Below are 23,663 nucleotides of genomic sequence, written 5' to 3'. Positions count from 1 at the left end.
GTGTGTGTGTGTGTGTGTGTGTGTGTGTGTGTGTGTGTGTGTGTGTGTGTGTGTGTGTGTGTGTGTGTGTGTGTGCGCGCGCGCGTGCGTGCGTGCGTGTGTGTGTGCGTGCGTGTGTGTAAAAGCTACATATTTGCGTTGGAAATTCAATAGTGGTAGAAGTAGGCTATTCATATATTTTACTTACTGTAAGTAAAGGTAGCAATGTATTCCAAATTTTAGTCAATTAGCCAAAATACATATGCATTAACAACAAAATGTACTTAGAGTACTAAAAGCAAAAGGCTAAACTTATGCAAACTGGCACTGTTCTACTATCATATTAATCATATGTATATAGAGAGTGCAAGTACTCAAATACTCAAGTACTAAAATCAGCAATAGCAATGTTCTGACTTTCTGACCTTTTCACACTTTTTCAAGAAAGTTTAAAGTCATTAATTAAACTTCGCTTTACATACAGTATACTATATACATTATATTATTACTTGTAATTGCTAAAGTTTCTGAAGTGCTACATTGAAGCTCAAGAACAAGAAGAAAACATATAAATAGTTACAAACTGCACTTTTCCTTTTTATTATTTATTTCTTCTTCTTGACTTTAACATGTGAACATTTCAATAAAAATGTTTTAAAAAACAAAGAAGAAATTAAGTGTTAAAACTCTTTATTTTTCCATACAAAAACAGATATTGATTAACGTGAGCGAATTACATTATTTTACAAAATCAACTATTTAAAAAAAGAAAAATGCTAAATTGGCAAAGTTAATAAGTCACCTCTTTCTTACTGATGATACCACCAAAATCAGTGCAAAAGTCCTTGAGGTAAAAATATGAAAATATATTTTTTTTCTTTTACTGAGGTGAAAAAATATATGAGAAAATACCAACAATATTAGTAATAATCAATGATCAAAAGTATTGTCCCTGTCATGTCTTTGCTTGATCTGAAGCAGGTTTGTTATGGTGCAAACATCAAGTTCAATATAATAAAAATAAAAAATATTTATCATTATTTGATTTTATGCTGTTGTCTTAATCAAAAATACTGAACAGTATTGGATGTTGCTCTGGAGAAAAGCTTCTGGAAATTTAAATACTGTAGACATCAGAAAGTAATGTTCTAAAGTTTAGCTTTGAGTCATTTTCAGTGAAGTAACAGCTCAAAGAAATGTGTTGTGGGAGTGCAGGTAAAGTCAAAAATCTTGTTGCTATCATTCAGAACCAGAACAGATGAAACCTGAGCAGCTCTTTGCTCTGAAGAAGTCCACCCTTAAGTTTCCATTATGGACTAAAAGATCTACCCCGAACAATTCACAGGCAGTTTTAGCGAGCAGTGTGCACTGCTTTCAACAAATATTTCTCTACAAACATCGAAAAAGTCCACCAGGACAGATCAAGTCCTGTTCAAATCTTTTCCACATAGTTACCAGGGAAGAGACCTTCCCTTCCTCGAATCCTGCCCGTCCACCAGCCTGATGGATCTACAGAGAAATAGGCAGAGAGAAATATCATGAATCACTGTGGGACATTTTCAAATTTCAATTTTCAAAGTTTTATTGTCATATGCACAGTAAGGAAACATGTTTCCCTGTACAATGAAATTATTCCTTTGCTGTCCACAGAATGCCAAACAATGTAAAATCTACAATATGTACTACAAATATGCAAAATATTTTTTTATAATAAACAAATGCAAGCAAATGTGAACAGTGCAAGTTATGCATGTGCAAACTGAAAACATTTAAACAGTCAAGTTTAGTCCATCACGTCAATCAACTGATTAATCTCTTTTCACTCTCCATCTTGCATTCCTTTCAGCCACGCACCTTCTTTGATGAGGTCAAACACTTCGTTGACATCAAAGCTGATCTCGTCCGTGTCCTGGCCGACGTACTGATATAGCGCCCGGCAGCGGGGCCCCTGGGGCCGAGGCTGTGGTTTAGGAGCAGGAGGAGGTCGCTGACTGATGCTCCTTTTCCTCTGCTTCCTGTGACAAAGAGCGAGAAATGTGACAAAGGGATAAAAGGAGCTGATGAGGAGTTAGAGACTCGTAAAGCTTCTTTTAGGCTAAATGGTCAGACAGGGAGAGTCAAACCACAGAGAGCCCCTTTAGGTTTGCATTGCTTCATTTGTGAAAGCTTTTCATGCTTTATCTTCATGGTTTCTTTATAAACAGTATGTACAGCACATAGAGAGCTGAGTCATACCAGAACGTTTGGTTTCTGTTTCAGAAGTTCACGTCAACATTTTTAATAACTATAGAATATTGCGTGGATTGTGGGCCTGCTTAACAATACATGTGAGCTGTAGTTTTTTGTAAACTGACAAATGAATTGTTATTTAACTTATAATCACAAACATGGTAATAATACAGAAGCAATTGTTGTAGTAAAAGCTCATTAAAATTAGAAAGGAAAGTTAATCCCAGCAACATATTTCACTTTTTTTTCCCCAGAAAGATAGATGAAAGAAACCCTCAATGAGAGATTGCATTGAGTTAAAGCATCAGTATGTTTTAAACAAAGTGCTTGTCAGAATGTGTCTGACAATTTCTGTAACTTTCAGAAACCAACAATGTAACATGTTTGCTCACTTCAGGCAGTGATTGGCCAGTTGTGTGGAGGTGTGAAAATAGGCCGGATTTGAACTCAAGCTCTATTTTTTCCATTCTTCACACTTCTGTTACCTATCGTGTGAAAACAAGTGCAACCCCGCATTTAAGGGATTTTTGTATCTTATTTTGCTATGATGGAAGTTTTTATGCCCTATTTATTAACACTAAACAAACTAGTTTGTTTCAAGGCCTTTCCAGAAACTAGGGGAACAACTACAGCTCACCTACAGTTGGCATCAGGACTTTCTATAAACAGGTTTATCTCTCTCACACTATTCAAGACGCATTCATTTGTTTGGGCTCAGTGAGTGTGGAGCCTCACCCTGATGTGTCTTAACAACTCGAAAAGCTTGTGTTCACTCATTTCTTTGTGACTAATCCGCTCCACCCACACATGCCATGATCATCCCTTCCTTCCCTTTTTTCACATCTCAAGAGGGGATCTTTCGTACCCTGACATGCCCTGGTCAGGCACATTGAGGAAGTCCAAGTTCCCCTGGTTGTGTTGGTTGTGGGCTGGGACTCGGGGGGCCCTCTGGGAACCCATTTTTGGTGGAGCTGTGCTGGGTGGCCGGCCCTGTTTGTGTGGCGACGAATATGTGATATCTGATGGTTGGTTGTGAGGGACTCTAGAAACCTTGGCTGCTCCATTCTGGTGCGCTGAGGAGAGAGAAAATGGAACGAAAGTAAAGATAAAACCTCCAGATTTCAGCAGCTTCTACTCAGATATTATCTCAAATGTAAGTAATATAGTGGGTTTGAAATGGTAATGGTAGATTAAGTGTTCCGGCAATTTTTTAAGTAAGTAGCAATACGTCCAGTAAAAAGTACTATCAAAGCAGGCAGAATGACTCCTGTCAGTGTTATATTATACTGTATGGTGAATCTATAACAATACGTCATATTTTACAAGATGATCATTAGTTTTGTCTGTAAAACCTTAATTTTAGTAAATTGTAACTATAGCTGTCACATAAATGTGGTGGAGTAAATACAATACAATATTTGAATATATAAGTTGTACCTTTACCTCTGCTGGCAACATTAATTCTTCCTCCACCACGAGACTGTTGAGCACTCTTCTTGGTTGGTTCTGGGGGAAAAAAGCTTAGTTACAAATAACATTCGCATAAACAAGAATCTATGTATAGTTAGTTTCATCTTTGTAATCTTTTCTTTGGCTATGCTTCTCCTTATTTCAAGGCTGTACTGTGTCATTATTTCTTTGAACTTACTGGAGGACTTGGGTAGACCATCCCCTACTGTGATGGTGAGGGTCTTCCCTCCAGGTTTGAGCTGGGCCAGGTCCCCTTGACCCCTCTGAAACACCACCACCCTGGTGCCTCCTCCACCCCAGCCCTCCTTCTTCACTCTGAACTCTAGTCTGAGTAGGAAGAAAGCGTGTAAGTGATTTGTGTTTCTGTGTAAATATATGCTTTCTGGGTGTGTAGGTTCCTCTACCTATCAGCGAAGGAGATTGTCAGTTTTCTCTTGGTCACGTCCTCGTAGCGTTTCAAGAGCAGACTGAGGAACTCTGTCTTAAAGTTGGACTCCAGCAGACTGTCGTACTGGACCTCATGTAAGATGAAGAAATCATCCTGTCTCGTACTGAAGAGAGAGAGAAAAAAAGCCAATTAAGAGCTTCTAAAGCAAGATTCAAAGAAACATAGGCTTTTTAAAATTTAAAATGTCTTTTTATGGCAGTAATAGCTGAAGTTAAAAATGTTAAAGCTGTGTCAAGCTGTACTGAAAGTGGTGATACTGAAAAGAGTTTAGGTTTCAAAGGTTTCAAAGTTTAAGGACTTAATGGCAGTGGAAACGTGTTTAGATTGTATGTTAAAGTTATTTAAATAGTTAATAAAATTACGTGAGAAGTTTAGAGGGGAAATGTCTCCTTGGTTGGACTGCTATCAACTCATAAACATCTGAAACATGACAGCCTGGAGCCTCAACAAGACACTGTTTTTTTTTAAGGGATTAAGGGCTGAAAAGGTTGGGAACAAGTGCTTTAATGTTTTAATTTTTTAATACGTTTTTATGTAAACATTTTGGTAACTTTGAACTACTACTACACTTTATTTATAGTGGACGAAGCACAAAGTAACATAAAAAATGGAAAAACTCAAATCAAGTGTAAGTACCTCAAAAATGTACTTAAGTACAGTACTCGAGTAAATGTACTTAACTAAATGTAAATCGAGCAGGACATTTTTCAAGTTAATCATGTATGATTCATGTTTGTGGCCCTGAGAAGGCCAAGTTCTTAGCAGAGAAAGAAATGAAAAGAAAAGAAAATTCAGTGAATTCAGTTCAGCAGAATATGTTCATTTGCTATATTTACTCTTGCAGCATTAGTGACTTCTCAGACAGTGGTTATCGGCCGACAAAGCAGCATCCTACTTCTCGTATTTTCCACCACAGCTTCAACCACAAATGTCAAATGTTACTATTACCAGGTGTAGTTAAACATCTCTTTTGAACTAGAGACCTACCTGAGAGAGACGCCACTGATGCTTCCAAACTCCAGTTTTCGTTTCAGCACCTCCTTTATCTGTCCCTTCTCAGGTCCTTTCTTCACCTTCTCTCGACCAATCAGATAGATGCCCTTGGGGGTCATGATCAAATCTCTCTTGATAGACTGGGTTGGGAGGGGAAAAAAGGAAGTGAGAACTGTGAGCAAAAACAGAAAGGAGAAAACAACAGAGAGCAATCCTATGTACTGTTTTAAAGCTTTAGTGTGAAACGTTTTAAAATTGCCAAATGAGTTGCTGCAAAGCTTAAGACTATCAGCTCCACACAACTCTCTCTGTATTTCTCAGTATGGCTATGTTCAGAAACTAGTGTCGTCCAGTGACTATTCCGTGCAGAACATCAAGTGAAGGGGGGGGGACTGAAGGCTTTTATCATGTGGACTCGCCGACAGTTTTGTTGTCATTACTTAGAATTCCTCATGGGGGCAGCAGAAACTACGCGCTATAGCTTTAAAGGGGAAAGACTTGTGCTACATTTACTGTAAACATCTGTAACATAAAAACTCAAATTGATTCCAAATAAACACAACGATGCTTCGTGAAACTTCACCTTGAACCTGCGGTCGTATTTGTTGACAGAATCAGCGAAGTCGACACGCTCCCTCTTGGTCAAGAACTGTCGCAACTCAGGCCTCTGCTCCAGGCCGAGGTAGTCTCCGACAAAGTTTCTGTTGATGCTGTTCTTCCTCCGCTCCTTCGAGTTGTACAGGATGTCTGAGGCTGTGTTGCAAGGATGCACAAATGGTCAGAATCACACAGCTACAAATGTGTAATTGTGGTAGGAACAATATGGAGAGTTTTTGTCCTTGTAACTCACCCTCCTCTCTCATCTGTTCATACTTCTTCTTGGCAATGTATCTTCTCCAGGATTTCTGAATGATCCTGGCAAAAGTGTCAAACTTCCTCTCCCTCATCTCCTCCAGCAGGAAAAGCTGTGGAGCATACAGCATGAGGAAGGAATTTATATTTTGTCACTTATTTCTAGTATTGCATCAATTTGCGGTCTGTTAAATGTATCAGCACGTCATTTGAAATGCTTTAAACTGTATCTTTACAAAATATGCAGATCTTAATTCTCGGTAGAGAAAGTTTTCACATTCTTTACTCAAACGTGCAATCATTTCTGGCCACTTGGGGGCCAAGTCTAATATCAACTCTATTTGACCTCTGTCAGGGTAAATATTTGGCTCTTTAGCTGCTAAATGCTACCCTGGAAATCCAAAGGTCTCGCGAGAGCACAATTTGAATTTGCTCAGTGAGTCACTCTGGCATTGAGTAATGATGCTCATTAACTATGCCCTTGTAGCCGAGCTGCACCAATCACATCGGTGTATCTGATATAGGCGGGCCAGAGGCGAGCTAAACAGATGACGACAGTGCTGCAATGTCAAAGTCATTAGTAAACATTGCAAGATGGCTACAGATGAACACCAGTTGTTTGAAACTGCTTTGGCCGGTACAATGAACGAGTTAGACTTGGCTTTTTATCTAAAAGAGGAACAGAAGACGGCACTCAAATTGTGCCTTTTTTGCTGTTTTGCCGACCGGATACGGCAAGAGTTTAATCTACCAGTTAGCGCCTCTGGTAGCCAAGTGTATGGGGCTTAGCGAAAACCCACTGTCACCCTGTGTATTGTTGTGACTGGTCGTAGTGTTATCCAGTTGCGTGCAGTGAGATTTTCAAATGAATCCTTGGTGCAAGCAGAGAGTAGCTGCAGATTCAGGTGATAATTCTCTGTAGATTCATCAGTGACCCCTTTCACATTGTCATACTGTTTTCACGTTGTCATTTGATACATTTTTATTTTAAAAGAATAATGATTATAGCGCCTTTAAGCAAAAGTTGCAGTACCAAATAGTGGCACTACATTCACACAGTCTATGTTTAAGTGGTATTTTACTGTTGTCAGGTTGAAGCTAATGTTTAGTAGTTTTATTTGTAACAATGCATGGTATTTTATAAGCTCATTATATGTTTTTAATGCAAGATCATTAATCTGTAAATGATGAGTTAAAGTACAAAGTAGCATAAAATAGAAATACTAAGTAAAGTACTAGTAACTCAAATGTGAACTAAAGTACAGTACGTAAGTAATATGCACTAAGTTACATTCCACCACTGATTTATACAGATGCAAAATACAACCCACACTGAAATATATAAAAAGCTTGTTACCGATTCAGGATTCTTGACAAAGACCTTGGTGCGTCCCATCTGATATTGGTCGTTATCCATGTTGACAGAGCGGAGGAGGTGAAGGACCCCCTGCTGCTCTGGACCCCTCCAACATGGCCATGTCTCAGCTGTCAGAATGGCATACCTGGATACAACAAGTGCACACACATATCAACCAAAAGTCACTTTGAGGGTGTGTCTGAGCTGTGTTCTTCTTTCAGGACGACACTCAGAAATGGATGCACCTTTTCAAAAAGGATTAAACTCACCTCATCATAAACTTGTTGAAGACTCTGCGGTATGCATATCCAGCCCTTCTTACACGAATGTTTTCCCGCAGTCCAAGGTATTCGACCTGATGCCTAGCCCTAAAAAAACAGATGGAATACTATCATTCATTAAGAAGGGTTTACTATGTGTTTGAGTGTACATGTTTGTCACCGTGAGGATGCTGACCTGCTCTCCTCCCAGTCTTTCGGTCTTTTTGTCTCATTGGGTTTGAGGCAGCGGATATAGTGTGGAGTGCATTTCATCAGCGTATTCACCAGATCATTAGCTTGTTTCTGTCAGAAAACAGTGCGTGATCAAATTCATTGTTACAGTACACCCAAAGCACTCTCTCCTTATTGTGTTTTTGCATATTTAAACTGAGGGGGAAATGAAGACTATACTGATTGAAGTACTTCAAGTTGAAACTCTCACCTTGATCTTAGAGCTGGCTGTGGTCGGCCTGCCTTTCTTCTCATTGTTGAGGTTTTCAGGGAACAGGCTACGGATGAAGTTACTGTAGAGACAAATTCAAGGGATTTCCTCACTGTATTTCTTGATTAAACTTATTATAAGTGAAAACATCAGATCGGTGCAAGAGGCTTACTATTCGCTGCTTTGCATGAGCTCAATGAGGTCAGGGAATAGCACATCCCGGTTTCTTTCACAGAAGCCATTGATATCGTATGACACCTGAGATGACACCAGACATTACAACTGCTGTGTAAACTTTACAAACCAGGCAAACATTATTTGTATTTCGTAGAGATTAAAAAAACAACAAATGTTTACTTTGTCTTGGTGGGAGGAAAAACCTCAATCACAACACACATCAGCCAACAAGCCTTAGAGGCAGCAACACTACTTTTTCAATTAAATATAATACATCATATTGTCATTAGTATTTCTGCTACAGGAGTATCAGTTTGACTGATTTCAGGTCCCTACCTTGCCAGCATAGTGGTGTATGACAAAGCCGGAGTTCCAGTTGTTGAAATGTTCATGCGTTCCCACGGCGGCCTGCAGTTTCTGCAGCAGAGTGCCATCTGCACCTTCTCCTTTGGCATGCAAAGTAGCGCACACATCATCCAGCACGCTCATTACACCAGGAGGGTTCTGCAAGGAGAGGATGGTGTGGATGGAAACAAACAATCACCACTTGCAACTAACAATACACATTTGGAAATGTCTAGACAGAAAAAGAAAGATCCCTCATGCAAACATACAGTGTGAACAGACATTATTTGATATTAAGTAGGCTACATAATAAAAGAAGAAAATAATGACCTAGCCTATTGAAATAAAAGCCAAGCAAAACACTGCTGTTTGTGATAACGCCTTTATTCCTGACTTCGTCTTTGGGAATCATAGCCATGCTAGTTCAGTTGAGGAGACGCACACTTGTTTCCTCTCATGAACCAGTTCAAATTGATCTGTGTAAACCCCTGTATTTATTTGTTGGTTTCTTGGTTGGTACTTGGTTGGTGATGCAGTTAAGAGCTTACCAATTTATTTTCAATGAGGTCGCACACAATCTTGTTGTTGAAATAATCGATGGGAGTCCACTTTATGCCCTCCTGCACATACTCTTCCTGAGACAAAATTAGAAGACATAATTAAGAAAGGAGCTCAAAAGAAAACTGATTGAAAAACATTTCAAGGCAGTGGGTTTGAATATTCACAACCATATTCAGACTAGATTAAACAGAAGCTCACTCTTTGTCTTTATCAAACAGAACCCCATTGCATAGTGCAGATGTTGAGAGACTCGAAAGACAAACCAAGACATGTGGCAGAATTAACAAGAGCAATGAAAGCACTGTAACTACCTGCTCCGCCTTCAGAGTCAGTTCAATAAAGATCTGTTGCAGTTTCTCGTTGACAAAGTTAATACAGAACTGCTCAAAGCCATTTTTCTGCAGGGGGAGAACACAATCTAGTCAATGTCAGATTATCACCACGGTAAAACAAATCCTTCTGTGCTGTACCATCTGTAAAACTAACATCTGTTATTTTAGTGGCTGCTTATAAATATGATGGAACTGTAAGTTGTAGGAGCACTAACCTGGAATATCTCAAAGCCGTAAATGTCAAGTACTCCGATACTGAATTCTTCGTATGGTTTTTGAATGGCTTTATTTATGGCCTGGAAGAAGATGGACGAGGTAAAGGCAAAAGGGAAGTATTAAATACAAAAGCATTTATCTCAATGTGTGTATGTATCTCAGTAAAAAGAGGATGTCATGTTCATTTCATCTGTTTAGTTGCTACTGAGATAAAAAGTTACCTACCTCCACCAAGTAGTCAAAGAGTCGTGCATAGAGGGCTTTGGCCAGGGCGTCTCGCGTGTACGTGGCCTGCTCTGTGTTAAGGGTCACATTAATGGACTCATTCTTCCCTGACCACTTCCGGCTGGTCAGCTTGTCCTGCAGACGGTTGGGGTCGACACCCAGCAGATAGGCAGGGAAGGCAAGCACTGGAGCATACAAAAGTAAAGTATTTCAAATCACCACACATACATCAATAATGCATTTTTTAAGGCTTGTAAAAAAGATTCAGATAAGTTCAGCTTCAAGATTAAAAATGTACAGACTGCCTGTGTATGTATCTTTCTGCAGAAAATGTAGACGTAACTGAATACAGTCTGCAGTAGCTTAAATTGTAAAAAATTTTACCATCCTACAGTCAAGGACTGCAGGATGGTAAATTTGCCATCCTGGATGTAAACACCAATTATCTATTGTGCAGAGAATCCCCAGGCAGCAAGCGAAGGAGAAGATAAACAAGGGTGGTGCTGATGTGCACAGCCTCTATCAATTAGCAGGATGTTTGCCATGGGACTGCTCAGTCATGGTGAGCTCTAATTTTCTCATATCCCTTGGGGAGAAAACAGGACATTTTATACACCAGGTGGGAATCTTTGTGCACATGCATGGATGAGTGAATCCATTGTGTCTGATGTGTTGTGTCTGAATTGTCTCACTCACAGTCTGTGCTCTCCACCTGCCCATAGTTGCCTGCTTCTATGAAGCTGATGTTTCCCAGGTGGAGGATGCCTGCGACGATTTGCAGCACCTGAGTCTGGTCATCTCCTGGGATCCCAATCACCTGCATGGCTTCCTGGCAACCACAACACAAAAGCAGGCAGTGAGGGCAGCAGTTTGTAGCCGTCCCAACAACAAACATGGGTGAGATTCATTGGAGATATATATATATATATATATATATATATATATATCCATCATGCCCCCTCAAAAATTCCCAGGATCACTAGCAATTATAGACTTGGTAGCATTTGGTTTATGGCAAGTAGTCTCCCTCTTGTTGGGAACCACTCATTTTCTCCAATATTTTTGTACCATAGTCTCTTGGAAGTCTTTGCTGTCGTTGGTCCCATCCACCTTGTAGGTCCCAGACTGGTTGAGGTAGTAGTAGTAGTCTGGGGTCATGAGGCCCAGGCCCTCTTTCTGCTGAGCGTTGGCGCCCTCTATCATCTGGAATACAACAGTGCAGGCAGAGGAAATGTTAAACATGAATCTTTAAGGCAGTGGGCACCAAAAAAGAGAGCAATAGTTCAGTTTCATCAACATGAGCCAAAAAAGAGAACAATAGTTCAATTTCATCAACATGAGCCATTAATGTGGAGATAGTTTTCCAAAGAAGGATTTTTTTAAAGGCTGTGACTCTGACCTGATAGTAAATGTGGAAGTTCCTCTCGTTCTCATTCTGGCTCACCACCCTCGACTTCTCCAGCAGGAAGTTAGAGATTTTGCCACCGTCTGGCTCTCCTCCTCTGCTGAACTGAATCTCAAAGTATTTCCCCTGGTAGATGCAAAAATTGGAATTGGCAAACAGGCTGTCAGTAAATCTGTCAAATCTGGTCAACTCAGGTCAACAGTTGCAAAGTATGCCTACAAAGGTAATTTCCCCTCATTGTACACTCATCTTGACACAGTGCTAAAACCTTATTAAACAATAAATGAATGAATGTTGTTGTTGTCTTATGTTATACGTGGACTTAAGCACTGCTGGGAGGGGCACTTGTAACTTGTTGTATTCTTTGTAATATAACATGACAATAAAGGCTTCTTATCTAAATAAAAGATAGCAAATAGAATCAACATTTCCTAAACAACTGCTGTCAGGATGAGACAGTGCTCAAACATTGCAGCATTGTTTCAGATAAAATCTGTGACCTCCATTGTTGCTACATCTGTATGAGAGGGGAAATATTTTGCATGCATCTATCTGCATTAACCTGTACAGAAAATCTGTTGTGCTACATCAACAGTGACAGGAAACTTTACAAATTGATTTCTTGCGCTAAAGCTGCACACATGCACACTAATTGTGGTTGATGTAGTTTAAGGTGTGAAATTAAAGCATCAGGACCCCACTGATGAGAAACAACAGGGGATAAAAGGAAATGTATTTTAAGCAAACCTATACCGCTGACAGCCTAGACAATACTTTTTAATACCTTTTTCTACAGTCTGTGCATACTGTACATTCAAAAATACTTAAAGTACTTTATTTTTCCCTTTTGGATCTTTGAATTTATAATCTCTTTGGATAACATGACCAGTAACTTTTGTTATGTTTTGATGAAGCGAAACATTTTTTTTAAGAAAAATGCTAAACATTTCCTAGTTTTAGCTTATCAATTGAAAAGATTTGCTAATCTGTCTAATGTAATTTGGGACTATTGGTTGGATAAAGTGTCACCTATTTTGGACATTTTTCAATGATTTCTGACATTTCATTTACCAACGATAATCGATTAACATTAAAACATATTAGGCAGAAAACATCATTAGTTCACAGACAGCAGTATGAGAAATCAGCTTCTGATGGAACAAAACTCTAATGCTGGTGTTTGTTTTTAAACAAATAATATTTGAAATGGGTGATTCTTCTTATTGAGATTGAAAGTTAATTGGAAACAGCAGTTGACTAAACAGTCTCCATTCATTAGCTATTCTGGAGTGTTCAGTGGTATCATACTATCTTCCTGAGTTAGCCCAAGATTAAGATATTTTATCAACTGTTTTCAAGGTTAAAGAATGAACTTTTTATTCAATTTATTTTAACCCAACATGTGCGATAAGTCATTAATGTGCAAAAATAAATAAATATTGAAATGTAGCTCTAATGGGTTAAACATAAACTACCAGGATCATACAAGTGAGATCTGAATATACAGAATGGGGTATGCTAATGACAGTGAACGTATAATTTGAAGTTATGACTATCAACTTTTGTATCTGCTTGTCTTGAATTATTTATTGTTCATTAAGGATCCCCATTAGTCATCATCGTAGTGAAGACTATTCTTCTTGGGGACCGACACAAGACAAACACAAACAAATATTATAAAGCAAAATACATATTGTTGTATCAGAACAATGAAAACATCCTGGATTTTTATAAAACAAAAGGCACAGTAGCATGTTTTTTATGTTATAAAAACAACAAAACAGTAACATGAAATAAAATATATAGTTATTTGGTAATAATCTGTTTATTTTCTAATATGTCGATGGGTTCATCTCTCTTTCTAGTCACATGGTTCATTGTATGTCAGTCAATGAAATGCAAAACGACTTCTCTGTGTTATTTAAAACACAAGTGCTCTTTTGAGTAGAGTAGCAGAGTCATGATTATATATTATTAAATTCTTCTGTGTTTATTTATTCGTATTTACTGGACACTCAGTACAACCGACTTCCACATTGTTGATGAGATGGTGTGGTCATCTCAGTTAGTCTGTATTGTCAGGTTATATATGTTGTTCTTTTGTTTTTGAACGATTTTCTCTCTTAAAAAGAAAACAACACTGCTTGTTAGCAGCTCTGTGACCTCATGGTGACACTAAAGGAAAATGATTCATCCTCTGGGCTCCATTAATGTCTGTGCAAAATAACAAGGCCAGTGGTTGTGGAGATATTTCATTCATTGCCATCTAAAATGGCTAAAAAATCAGTAAAAACTTCAATAACAAAAAGAAATTTAAACATTTACAAAGTTATGACATGAAAACTTCTATCATGTGGTGAACCTTTGTCAAATACTTCTTCTTCTTCTTCTTATTATTATTATTGTTGACAATAAACAGCGTGAGAACAATAAGTACAATTTATTTTTAATAATTTAAACTCTTTACGTCTCGTCTGCAGTACATAGGTGTTAAAGTAAAGATCTTACTCACAAAACGACTGGAGTTGTTGTTGCGGACTGTCTTGGCGTTACCAAAGGCTTCCAACAGAGGATTTGACTGTAGTATGATGTCTTTTACATGCTGCAACACACACACACATGCACACACACGTGCACACACACACAGACAGTCAGTGTGAGACACAACAGAAATACATCAACACCACACTGGATTTTTAAAGTTGTCTTTGATTCATTGCTTTTTTTGTGTCTACCTGAACTTTTGACCCTCCTCCAGATACTTTGGAAATGTAACCCATGATGTATTTGGCAGCCACTGTCTTTCCAGCACCGCTCTCACCGCTACACCATTAAAAAATAGCACACAACACACCACAAAACAAAATTAAAATGACAGAGTCTAATGTATTACACATAATAATAACACTGAGAAGAAAAACAGGGCTGTTGTGATCACCTAATGATGACACACTGGTTCTCGGCATCAATCATCATGTTTCTGTACATGTTATCAGACAGGGCGTAGATGTGGGGTGGATTCTCATATTGGGCCTACAGAGACAAATAAATAGAGAAAAAAGTTAATGGAGTATTCAATGTACCACTGTACCACAAATCTACAGTATATTGGTGATAAAATGATGAAGGGTTATACTCACAGCTCCTTGATAAAGTTCGATCTCTCTGTCAGTGAAATAGGGCATCTGTTTGAACGGGTTAACTGATATTAATACGGAGCCGATGTATGTCTGAGCGGGGAAGTTCAGGAGCGTGAAGATTGTGAATCACCTCTAGTACATTTCCAATATATAGAGCCTTATCAATATTGCCTTTTTGAGGCCAATATGGATACCGATATTTGATACTCTAGATATTTATTATTTTTTATATTTTTTAGATATATAATATATTCTGGTTGTTTAAAAAAAAAGCATGACATTAACAAACATTTTTGACTAATTTGAATATATATACTGAGTGGCTTTGAGTGGGAAGTCAGGTCAAGTCAAATTTACCTAGAGGACATTTAAAAACCAATACATTTAAATTACCAACAATTAAATAATAAAAACTAAAATAAATAGATAAATAGCTGCAACAGATGAAATTAAAAGATGTTTAAGGGGGGTCTGAGTCTTAATTAAATGCTAAATTGCTAACATTTACTAATTCAAACTCAGCACAAAGTAGAAATTTGGTCATAAACAAAAGTATAGGACAAATAAAATATTGACCTGATTAACAAGACAAGATTAAAAGTTAGAGGATCAGCAAAGTTATTACAATTCATAGCAATTCATCCAATAGAAATAGCGTCATTTCATTCAAAACCACAAATCAGTCAAACTCATGGTGGTGCTACAGGAAAAATGTCAGAGGATCACCAAAATTAGGATTCATCCTCCAGGGACTTTGAATGTCTGAACCAAATTTCTTGGCAATCCATCAAATAGTTGTTGAGATATTTCAGTCTGAACCAAAGTGGTGGGAATGACCAACAGACTGACATCGGCATCTGAGTAATGCTGCTAGTCGGGCTAAACACGTGCTACATCCCTGATCATTACATGAACGTTAAACACTTTACACTTCCTGATTACTGTGATAAAAGCACCTAAAAGGTTTGAGCACGCCCTGCTAACACTAACCACCGGGATCCTTTACTTTCTGTAATGTTGACTTACAACCAACAACTCAGAGTTTGTTTTTATATATGTAGGAAAATGGTTAATTAGTAGTTAATGATTGATGATCTACTAACAGTCATTCTTGAAAAATTATAAATCTCTTGCAATCATGACATATTGCTGCAGTGGAGCTTTACTTGAGGTGACGTTAGCTGCTCTTGCTTGCGGATTTAATGTGAATTTTGTTTTCTCTTCTCTAAATATGGGTTAGAAGATCAGCTGTGCTCTAAAAGACGGAAGTGAGCTGTTGAGTCAAACAGTGAATGCAGAAGAGGAAGAGTAAATTCATTGTATTTATGCCCTTATATGTTTGTTTGTTTGGGTGGTTGGTTGTTTGGTTGATTGTTTGACTGTATATTGTGCTTTTTGTCAGCAAAATAGTGTGGAGATGGTTAAGATGACATTTTCTTTACTCTTTCAATGTACTGGTGCTTTTGATTGCTAAAAGATATAGGTGAGCATGAGGCTGATGACAAAGAGCCACATTGTTGACACATAATGGTCAAACTTCCTCTTCCAGGATCTAAACAAGTCTCTGAATTTGTTTCAATGTCAATTAGCTTCTGTTGTAGCCGTTGCTAATCTTCCTAATGTCCACGCAGTTAGATTGTCAAAATTCTAAATCAATATTTGTGACAACTACCACTAATTCAAGACAGGCCAGGAAAAAAAAGTCAGGATACAAAGATGTAGTCGTCCATGTATCTTTTCTTGAGGTTTTCCACAATGGCGTCCTCAGTGATCTTGGACAGCAGGACCATGTCGTCCACTCCGCTTTGCTTCACATTTTGACTCTGCCAGTGGTACTTCGCCTAAATCACACACGAGAGAGAGAGAGAGAGAGAGAGAGAGAGAGAGAGAGAGAGAGAGAGAAATGTAATGTGTGTTGTGGTGGACACATTAACCCTTGTTGTAAGTTGATTGAATGGAAATAGTACCATGTCTTCAATAGTTTAACGTGGCACCGCTGGCACACCAGTGATTTTACACATGATGTTTAGTTTACTCGTCATGAGGTGTATGACTATAATGTTGTCTGTGGCTATATATATATATATATATATATATATACCAGACAGAAATGAAGAAAAAAAATAAAGAAACAAATAATAAAGAAACTATTAAACAAACAACAAAAACGAACAACCAAAAAAGAAAGAACAAAACAAGAACAAAAAAAAGAATAAAAACAAAAAAAACAAAAACAAACAAACCATATAGAAAGAAAAAAAAAATAAAGAAACAAACATGCAAAAAGACAAATAGAAAGGAGGAAAGAAAGAAAGAAGAAAGAAGGCCTCTAATGAAGAAGGTAAATGACAGAGGCATGTTTGGCATCAGTACAGATGTGTTTTAAGAATGTAACAACGTGTGGTCGCCATTTCAGGAAGCTGGGGCTGGTTGCCAAGCAACAGGTCACAAATGAGGTGAGCTCATTTTCTATGTTGGACATTTTTAGAGAAGCACCACCAAACTTTGTGTTATGACTTACTATTATATGACTATACACAGTACCTGATCACAACAACAAAGACAGCTCTAACTTAATGATTGTTGTGTTGTGAAACGATGTCTTTATGTGTTATTATTTCTTGTGACCAGACAGACATCTTTCTGTTGACACCTCCTTACAGAACCATGAGGTGAATCTTTCTCCTTTTGTCTTATTTTCCCTAAAAGTTGCTGGTCTGTTTGATGTGTGAAGTGTGACAGGTCTTGTCATTGGCATGGTGGTTAGGCTGTGGTCTGGGGCTTCCACATCTGTAAACTGCTCTACAGGGAGAAGCTTACAGGTACGCAATGCACGCTGCAATTCAGACCAACAGTCACCAGAAGAAAAACAATCATACCATGACATCATAAAGAAAAGAGCTTCAGATCATAACAGACCCTTAAACTTTTGTTTCATTTTGGTGCAGGTGTTGTTAGCATCATAGCCATCCAACATCACTTCCAGCTGATACAGCACAAGTTTGATACGTTTAGATGTTTTCTTTCACTTCATTTGCCTTCTTTTGTAATTCCTTTGTTACATTCTGCAAACAAACCTAATTAAGTATTCAAGAACAGTTATGTGTAATATGAACACTAATCTCTCTATAAAAATACTTTTATTTCTGGAATTATCATAAAAAAAAGAAGACCTCTTAAACCTAGCACATCAGTACAAACTTGCGTTGTGCAACATGCAAAGCATACCGAATATGTTCGACTAAGTTTGAGTTATAAAGATGCAACAGACATCTTTATATAATTCATTTAATAAAAGACATAACATGTACCATAGCTTGATTAAAGTCTACATAATAAACAGTAGGCTATATGTGATATGAGGTGTCATTCAAGTTAGATATCCTCAAGGGGGAATTCAGACAGATGTCTTGAGTGTAAATCTAATTAAAACCTTCACTTCAGTTTTCACTCTCTAGGCTGAATTACAGAAAGTGTATCTTATAGATTCAAATGATATATATATATAGTTTTATTCTATAGTTTTCTTATTAACAACAAAATCCTTGAGAAGACCAAAACCAGCAACAGTGTCTTCTTCTCTCAATACTTTTATATATATATATATATATATATATATATATATATATATATATATATATATATATATATATATATATATATATATATATATATATTTGATTGGGACAGTGCATGTTAATAAATAAACATGGAATACATGCATGTAAACATAACGGATTGTAGCCAAGGGCTAATTTCCATCAGTCAACCTGGATAATAAAATCTGATGGTTTACAGAGTCAAAGGCTTTCTTCAAATCTAATAAGACAACCCCGACACAGAAACTATCTGTGGAGTGATGGGTCCAAAAACCAAATTGTAATGGATGTAATGAAGGTTGGACATTTTCCAGATGGGCCGTCAACAGTCTGACTACCCACTTCTCTGCTATTTTTGATATAACGGGAACTATAGAATGGTTAAAGGACATATTAAGAAGATGGGTAATTGGACGTACAAGAGGGTCCTTGTACTCTTTCAAAAAGTGTGTATTAAGGCCAAATGCATCAAGGGCTTTTGAAGTTTTCATACCAGTAATAATTTTGTTATTTCATAATATGAAATTTCAATGATTTCGAATACAGACTGATGTGGATCAGTAACATTGTCAGAACACAGAGATGAAGCAAAATGCTGCGTAATCTCTTTCACAGAATTTATAAAGAAACTGTTGAAATTAGTGGCTATCAAAAGGGGATCTTTAATAATCAAGTCATTAATTTGCAGCTCCATTTCCTTATTGTTTTGTTTAATTGTCGGCCAAGCAAGGAAGAAATAATTTGTCTCTCAATGTGGGGAAAACTAAGGAGGTCATCATAGATTTTAGGAAGAACAAATCTACACATACACCTGTCTTTATTAACAACTCTCCAGTTGAAATTGTTAACACCTTTAGATTCTTAGGCGTCCACATTTCAGACACCCTCACATGGTCCTTCCATATCAGCTGTGCCATTAAGAAGGCACATCAGAGGCTTTACTTTTTGCGGTGTCTTAAGAAATACGGTATGTCTCTTAACATTCTACTGAACTTCTACCGTTGTACAATTGAGAGTATACTGACAGGTAATATTGTAGTGTGGTTTGGTAGGGCTACTTCACATGACCTTAATCTACTGACAAAAGTGGTAAGGATTGCATCTAAAATCATTGGGGTTCCACTTGAATCGCTCCAACAAATTTACAGGAAACGCAGCACTAAAAAGGCACAAGTGATTATACAGGATTCTAGTCATCCTGCACACAATCTCTTCTCCCATCTTCCATCAGGGAGACGCTTGCAGAGCATCCAAACAAGCACAACACGTTTTAGGGATAGTTTTTACCCCCAGGTAATAAGGTTATTTAACAATAGTACAACAGGAAGGAGGGCTGTGGTCTGAACTTAGTCATTTGTATATATTATGTTGGATATTTTATAATGTTTTTAATACTATAAAGTTTTTAAAATTGTTATTATTGACTGGTGCTGAGGGAGTGCTAAGGCACATTGTATTTTGTTGCTGTGGTACTTTGTACTAATATGCATGACAATAAACTTGAACTTGAACTTGAACTTGAACTTGAGCAGTTTATTTAGATTTTGCCATACTAATTTTCCATTGCCATTTGCGTTCTCTATTACTTTAATGAAAAAGTTGGCTTTGGCCCGTCTCAAACACTGTGTTACCTTGTTTCGCATATAAGTAAACCTCTGACGGTCTGTTGTTAGACCTGATTTCACAAATTGCTTTAATAGCAGGTCTCTAGCTGACATCAAATTTTTACATTCTTTATTCAGCCATGGAAAATGGCACCTATTTTTACGTTTATATCTCCCTCTATTTGAATGGATTGAGATAACGTCCTTCACAGATTTAATAAGTTTACTACTACAAAATTCAGCATTGTCACCAGAAAGGATTGTATCCCAGTCCAGTGATGACAGGGCTGTTGTCACATTTTGACAACAGCCATATTCTCAAATAGGAGTAAACAACATTTGCTGGGGACTATTTTCACCGGTGGATTAATACACATTTGGATGGCGTATGTGGGATTAACTGAAAATAAACTACAGTGCCCATGCTTATTGTAATGAAGAAACAGGTCACTAACTGCAACCCTGTGTTTTATAATAAGCTATATCATGCTATATTTGTAACTAGGATCAATTCAGGGTTTGGTCTTCTTCTCTTGTACGTTTTTGAAGATTCATAAAACTCTGTGATACAAACTTATTTTTGTAAACATTTTCAACTCACATGGACTTTCCATTGACTTTGTTGTTTCTAAAATTCACTTCACATTCTGTCTTAACACACAGTTGGACCTGATTCATGGACCAAACGGTGTTTACCACTCCAACTAGTCCAATGTTCATAGGCATAAAAACAGTTTGAAATCAACTGTATAGGAATAAAAATAAAGTTTTTAATCAATTGTGCTTTTGGGCCCAATCGTACCTGCACTAATCCTCAACTAAGAGTTTTTATTCTGGACTTAAAACTGTCACAGCCCCCAAAACTTGCAAAGTTGCATTAAGTTGTGTCCTAACTGTCCAAATCATTTCTGATGTTTTATTGGTTTGGCATAGACTGTTCTGGTATAAAGCACTTAATAACTTTGTTTTACAAGTCTTGTACAAATAAATATTAGTGTTAGTTGTGTGGACTTTGTGACTGTGAAAGTTAATAAAAGTATTACACAATGTTTACTGCAGGGATCTTTATTTTGGTGAAAAATATATATATATAAAAAAAAGAAGTAACTTATACCTGTAGCCATTTTGTTTGTGGCAATTAAAAGCATCATAAATACATTTTAAAAACTCAACAAGTCTCTGCCAGACAAAACCATTTCTGATATTTGAGACGATCCACTGATGTCACTGTGACCAGTTTTCATTGAGAAACTACTCTTCAGATAGTGAACAGTTACTAGAGAGACTTGCTGTTAAATTCAAAATGTAAATTATGTATGCCTTGAGAACCGCTAACAAAACGTCAGTCAACACTGTTATATTGTGGTTTTGACAGAAGTGATACCAGCCATGATCTCAAAACCGTGCCGCATCAAACAGGAACTTTCTGCACAGTTATGGGAAGAAAAAACCCCAAAGCTGCGTGAGTTGACCCTTTAACACCTACCACACTCCTCGGCAGTTATTTCTGTCTGAGACGCTGCCTCTGTTACTTCACTTTAAATTTGTAAGTCATATTTAAATGGACAATTAGTGTACAAGCAGCCTTCTCAGGTCAGGTGTTTCTTTGACTACACCTTTGCCTGCATTTCTTTGTGACTCTAATTTTGAAAGGATCTTAGCTTAATGATTATGGTACAACTGTTAAGAAAACATAAAGATGTGGCTGGGTTGGTTCAGTGGGTAGAACAGGTGCACATATACTTAGAGGTTTATGCCTTAACGCAGAGGTCCAGTGTTTGAGTCTGACCTGTGAAGATTTCCTGCATGTCTTCCCCCTTTTTCATCTAGCTGTCCTGTCAAATAAAGGCGGAAAAGCCCAAAATATAATCTTTAAAAAAAACAATAAAGGTGTTTAAGGTTGGAGTTAAAACACTGGCAGAAACATTTATCTGCACATTTTGGATATCTTCACCCTTAAGTCTACTAAATAAATATCCTCCTGAGACCCAGCCCATTGACTTATGTCCACTGTAGTGGACATTTGAGTTTCATTCCTCTCCTTGGAATCGTTTGTGCAAGTCTCTTAATTCCTGCTGTACTGTACAGAGGACATCCTGGGCTTTTCAGTGATGTGTTATTTGATTGGCTGGGAGGCCGGGAACCGCCTCTTTCTTTCAATCCAAAATGGACAGCATAGGAACAAGCACATTTTATGGAAAGATAAGAGATGAGTCAAATATTATTATTTATTTTATGATAATCATATATTTTCTTGTTCATTAAGGTGTTAGGAATCATATATTGAGTTCTGATAGAAACTACATTATGTATCTTTTGAAAAATTGGCATTTTATGAATGTCAATTATAGTGGACATCAGGACTATCTTCATGTAAATAATGACTCCACATCTACCAAATTTGTCTTTTTTCATACTCAAATGATCCTGTTGTCCACTACAGTGGACATTCTTTAAATAAATAAAAATAAAAAAATTTAAATTGTAAGATGTTTTTTTAACCTTAAACAGGTATGGAATCACAAAAAAATCTGACTAGGAAAAACAAAATTTTCCTCGGTTCTCAGGAAGAGACATTTGGCTGCACGTTATGACTTCAACAATAGATTGCATGAGTTTTTGGACCACTCTGCTTGTGAGGAGGAAGTGTTGTGACAGAAACTACAGGCCTCCCATGTAGTCCACTTCCCCCTCTCACACCTCATCTCTGCCTCTTGTGAAACCCTAGAAACTTTGTACATGCTACCGGTTCTCTTCCTGCAACCGCCTGCTCTTCACAGTGTTTTCAGCACCATATGAGATCAATCTTGTAAACTGAGATTACACTACAGACACATTACACACAGCTCTAATCTTAATCCAAGATGTGATCATAAATCAAAGGAGCACAACAATGCAATTAATGTATTTGAGCTGCCTTGAGTCTCAATGAAAGGGCTCGTCCTGAAAAAGAGGAAACTTGCTCTGCTGCTGTGAAGCAGCTCAATTCCCCTGAAGAGATGGCCTTTTAAGAAATGCTATCACATCATTCATCATGTCACAACTGACTTCAAAGCGTGAAATACCCTTTTATGGCTTAACAAATGGAAACTATTGAAATGCAATTCATTGTGAACTGGTGTAACTTTTACACACAGAAAACTCTTAAAAAGGCAGCATTAAGAGTGAAACTGTGTGAGATCACCTAATGTATGATAAGATACATAAGCTCTAGTTTTAGGAGTGTACATACATGCTACAGCTGTCTGAAGTTGTGTGAGAGATAGCAAATGAAGGTGTGGTACTGTACCATCGTTCCAGCGGGCCTCCTCTAGTCCTCAGGTGTCCACTGTCCAGAGAGCGTGTTTATTTGTGTGATGTTAAAATCCACAGTCCTCAGACTGCAGCCATCACACAGCAGTCAGACAGTCAGAGCCAACAGCAGCCTGCGAGCTAAAAGACATCCACTGCAACATTCAAAAAGCTACTTCCTCATACTCCCACAGATGTGTGTGAAACAAGAACTGCGCGTACACACACACACACGCACAGATACCTACTTCTGTATTTCTGTCATATTTAAAGTCATCAGAGCAAGGATGAAATAATGACCTAACGGGCTGGTGACAGTGTCTGTGTCAGCAGATATGAAGGTTTAATCGCACAATTAGTCAATCCAATTCATCTTGCCAGCAGCAGACAAGTTTTGATGGCATCAACAACTGCAAAGTGATAATTATCTTCAATCTGTTGCCAAATGATGGTGTTTCAGTTGAGAGCTGCCGGTTCCACCCAGGCTGTGGTTAGTGTCATCAGAGAGGCTGCTGTGTTTCAAACGCCCATAATAACTGATGCAGGTTCACGCATAGGTGGAAAGTACATTGTGCTGACAGGTGTGTGTATGTGTGTGTGTGTGTGTGTGTGTGTGTGTGTGTGTGTGCGTAGGTGATGTGTTGTTTTGTCATAGTTATGTTTTTGTCAAGCATGTGAAATAGTGTTCGACTTGAGATGAAGACAGTACATGTAAGGAGCCTACTGACCCTTTTTTTT

General features: G+C 37.8%; 1 protein-coding gene across 2 annotated transcripts; it reads right to left on the bottom strand.

Moving 5' to 3' along the window:
* Window positions 1–652: 652 nt before the first annotated feature.
* Window positions 653–23,344, bottom strand: myo1f (myosin IF). Of its 2 annotated transcripts, none has more exons than XM_028588299.1 (28): window positions 22,924–23,344; window positions 16,144–16,272; window positions 14,432–14,521; window positions 14,230–14,324; window positions 14,027–14,114; window positions 13,804–13,893; window positions 11,286–11,417; window positions 10,955–11,089; window positions 10,583–10,715; window positions 9,887–10,071; window positions 9,661–9,741; window positions 9,425–9,511; window positions 9,101–9,187; window positions 8,544–8,711; window positions 8,203–8,288; window positions 8,031–8,112; window positions 7,785–7,891; window positions 7,598–7,696; window positions 7,329–7,473; window positions 5,970–6,084; window positions 5,703–5,872; window positions 5,114–5,259; window positions 4,083–4,229; window positions 3,857–4,005; window positions 3,646–3,714; window positions 3,074–3,281; window positions 1,834–1,994; window positions 653–1,488 (listed from the first exon to the last, which is right to left on the bottom strand). In XM_028588299.1, the coding sequence occupies exons 1-28, from the start codon at window positions 22,924–22,926 to the stop codon at window positions 1,412–1,414; spliced, it is 3,264 nt and encodes a 1,087-aa protein (XP_028444100.1). In that variant the 5' UTR covers window positions 22,927–23,344; the 3' UTR covers window positions 653–1,411. The 2 variants fall into 2 exon arrangements, with proteins under 2 accessions (XP_028444100.1, XP_028444101.1); XM_028588300.1 differs by having other exon boundaries at window positions 3,652–3,714.
* Between the last annotated feature and the right edge of the window lie 319 nt (window positions 23,345–23,663).

This window comes from Perca flavescens, chromosome 9 (assembly GCF_004354835.1).
Source record: "Perca flavescens isolate YP-PL-M2 chromosome 9, PFLA_1.0, whole genome shotgun sequence".
Taxonomy (NCBI): Eukaryota; Metazoa; Chordata; class Actinopteri; order Perciformes; family Percidae; genus Perca; species Perca flavescens.
This window is presented reverse-complemented; position numbering and strand designations above follow the sequence as displayed.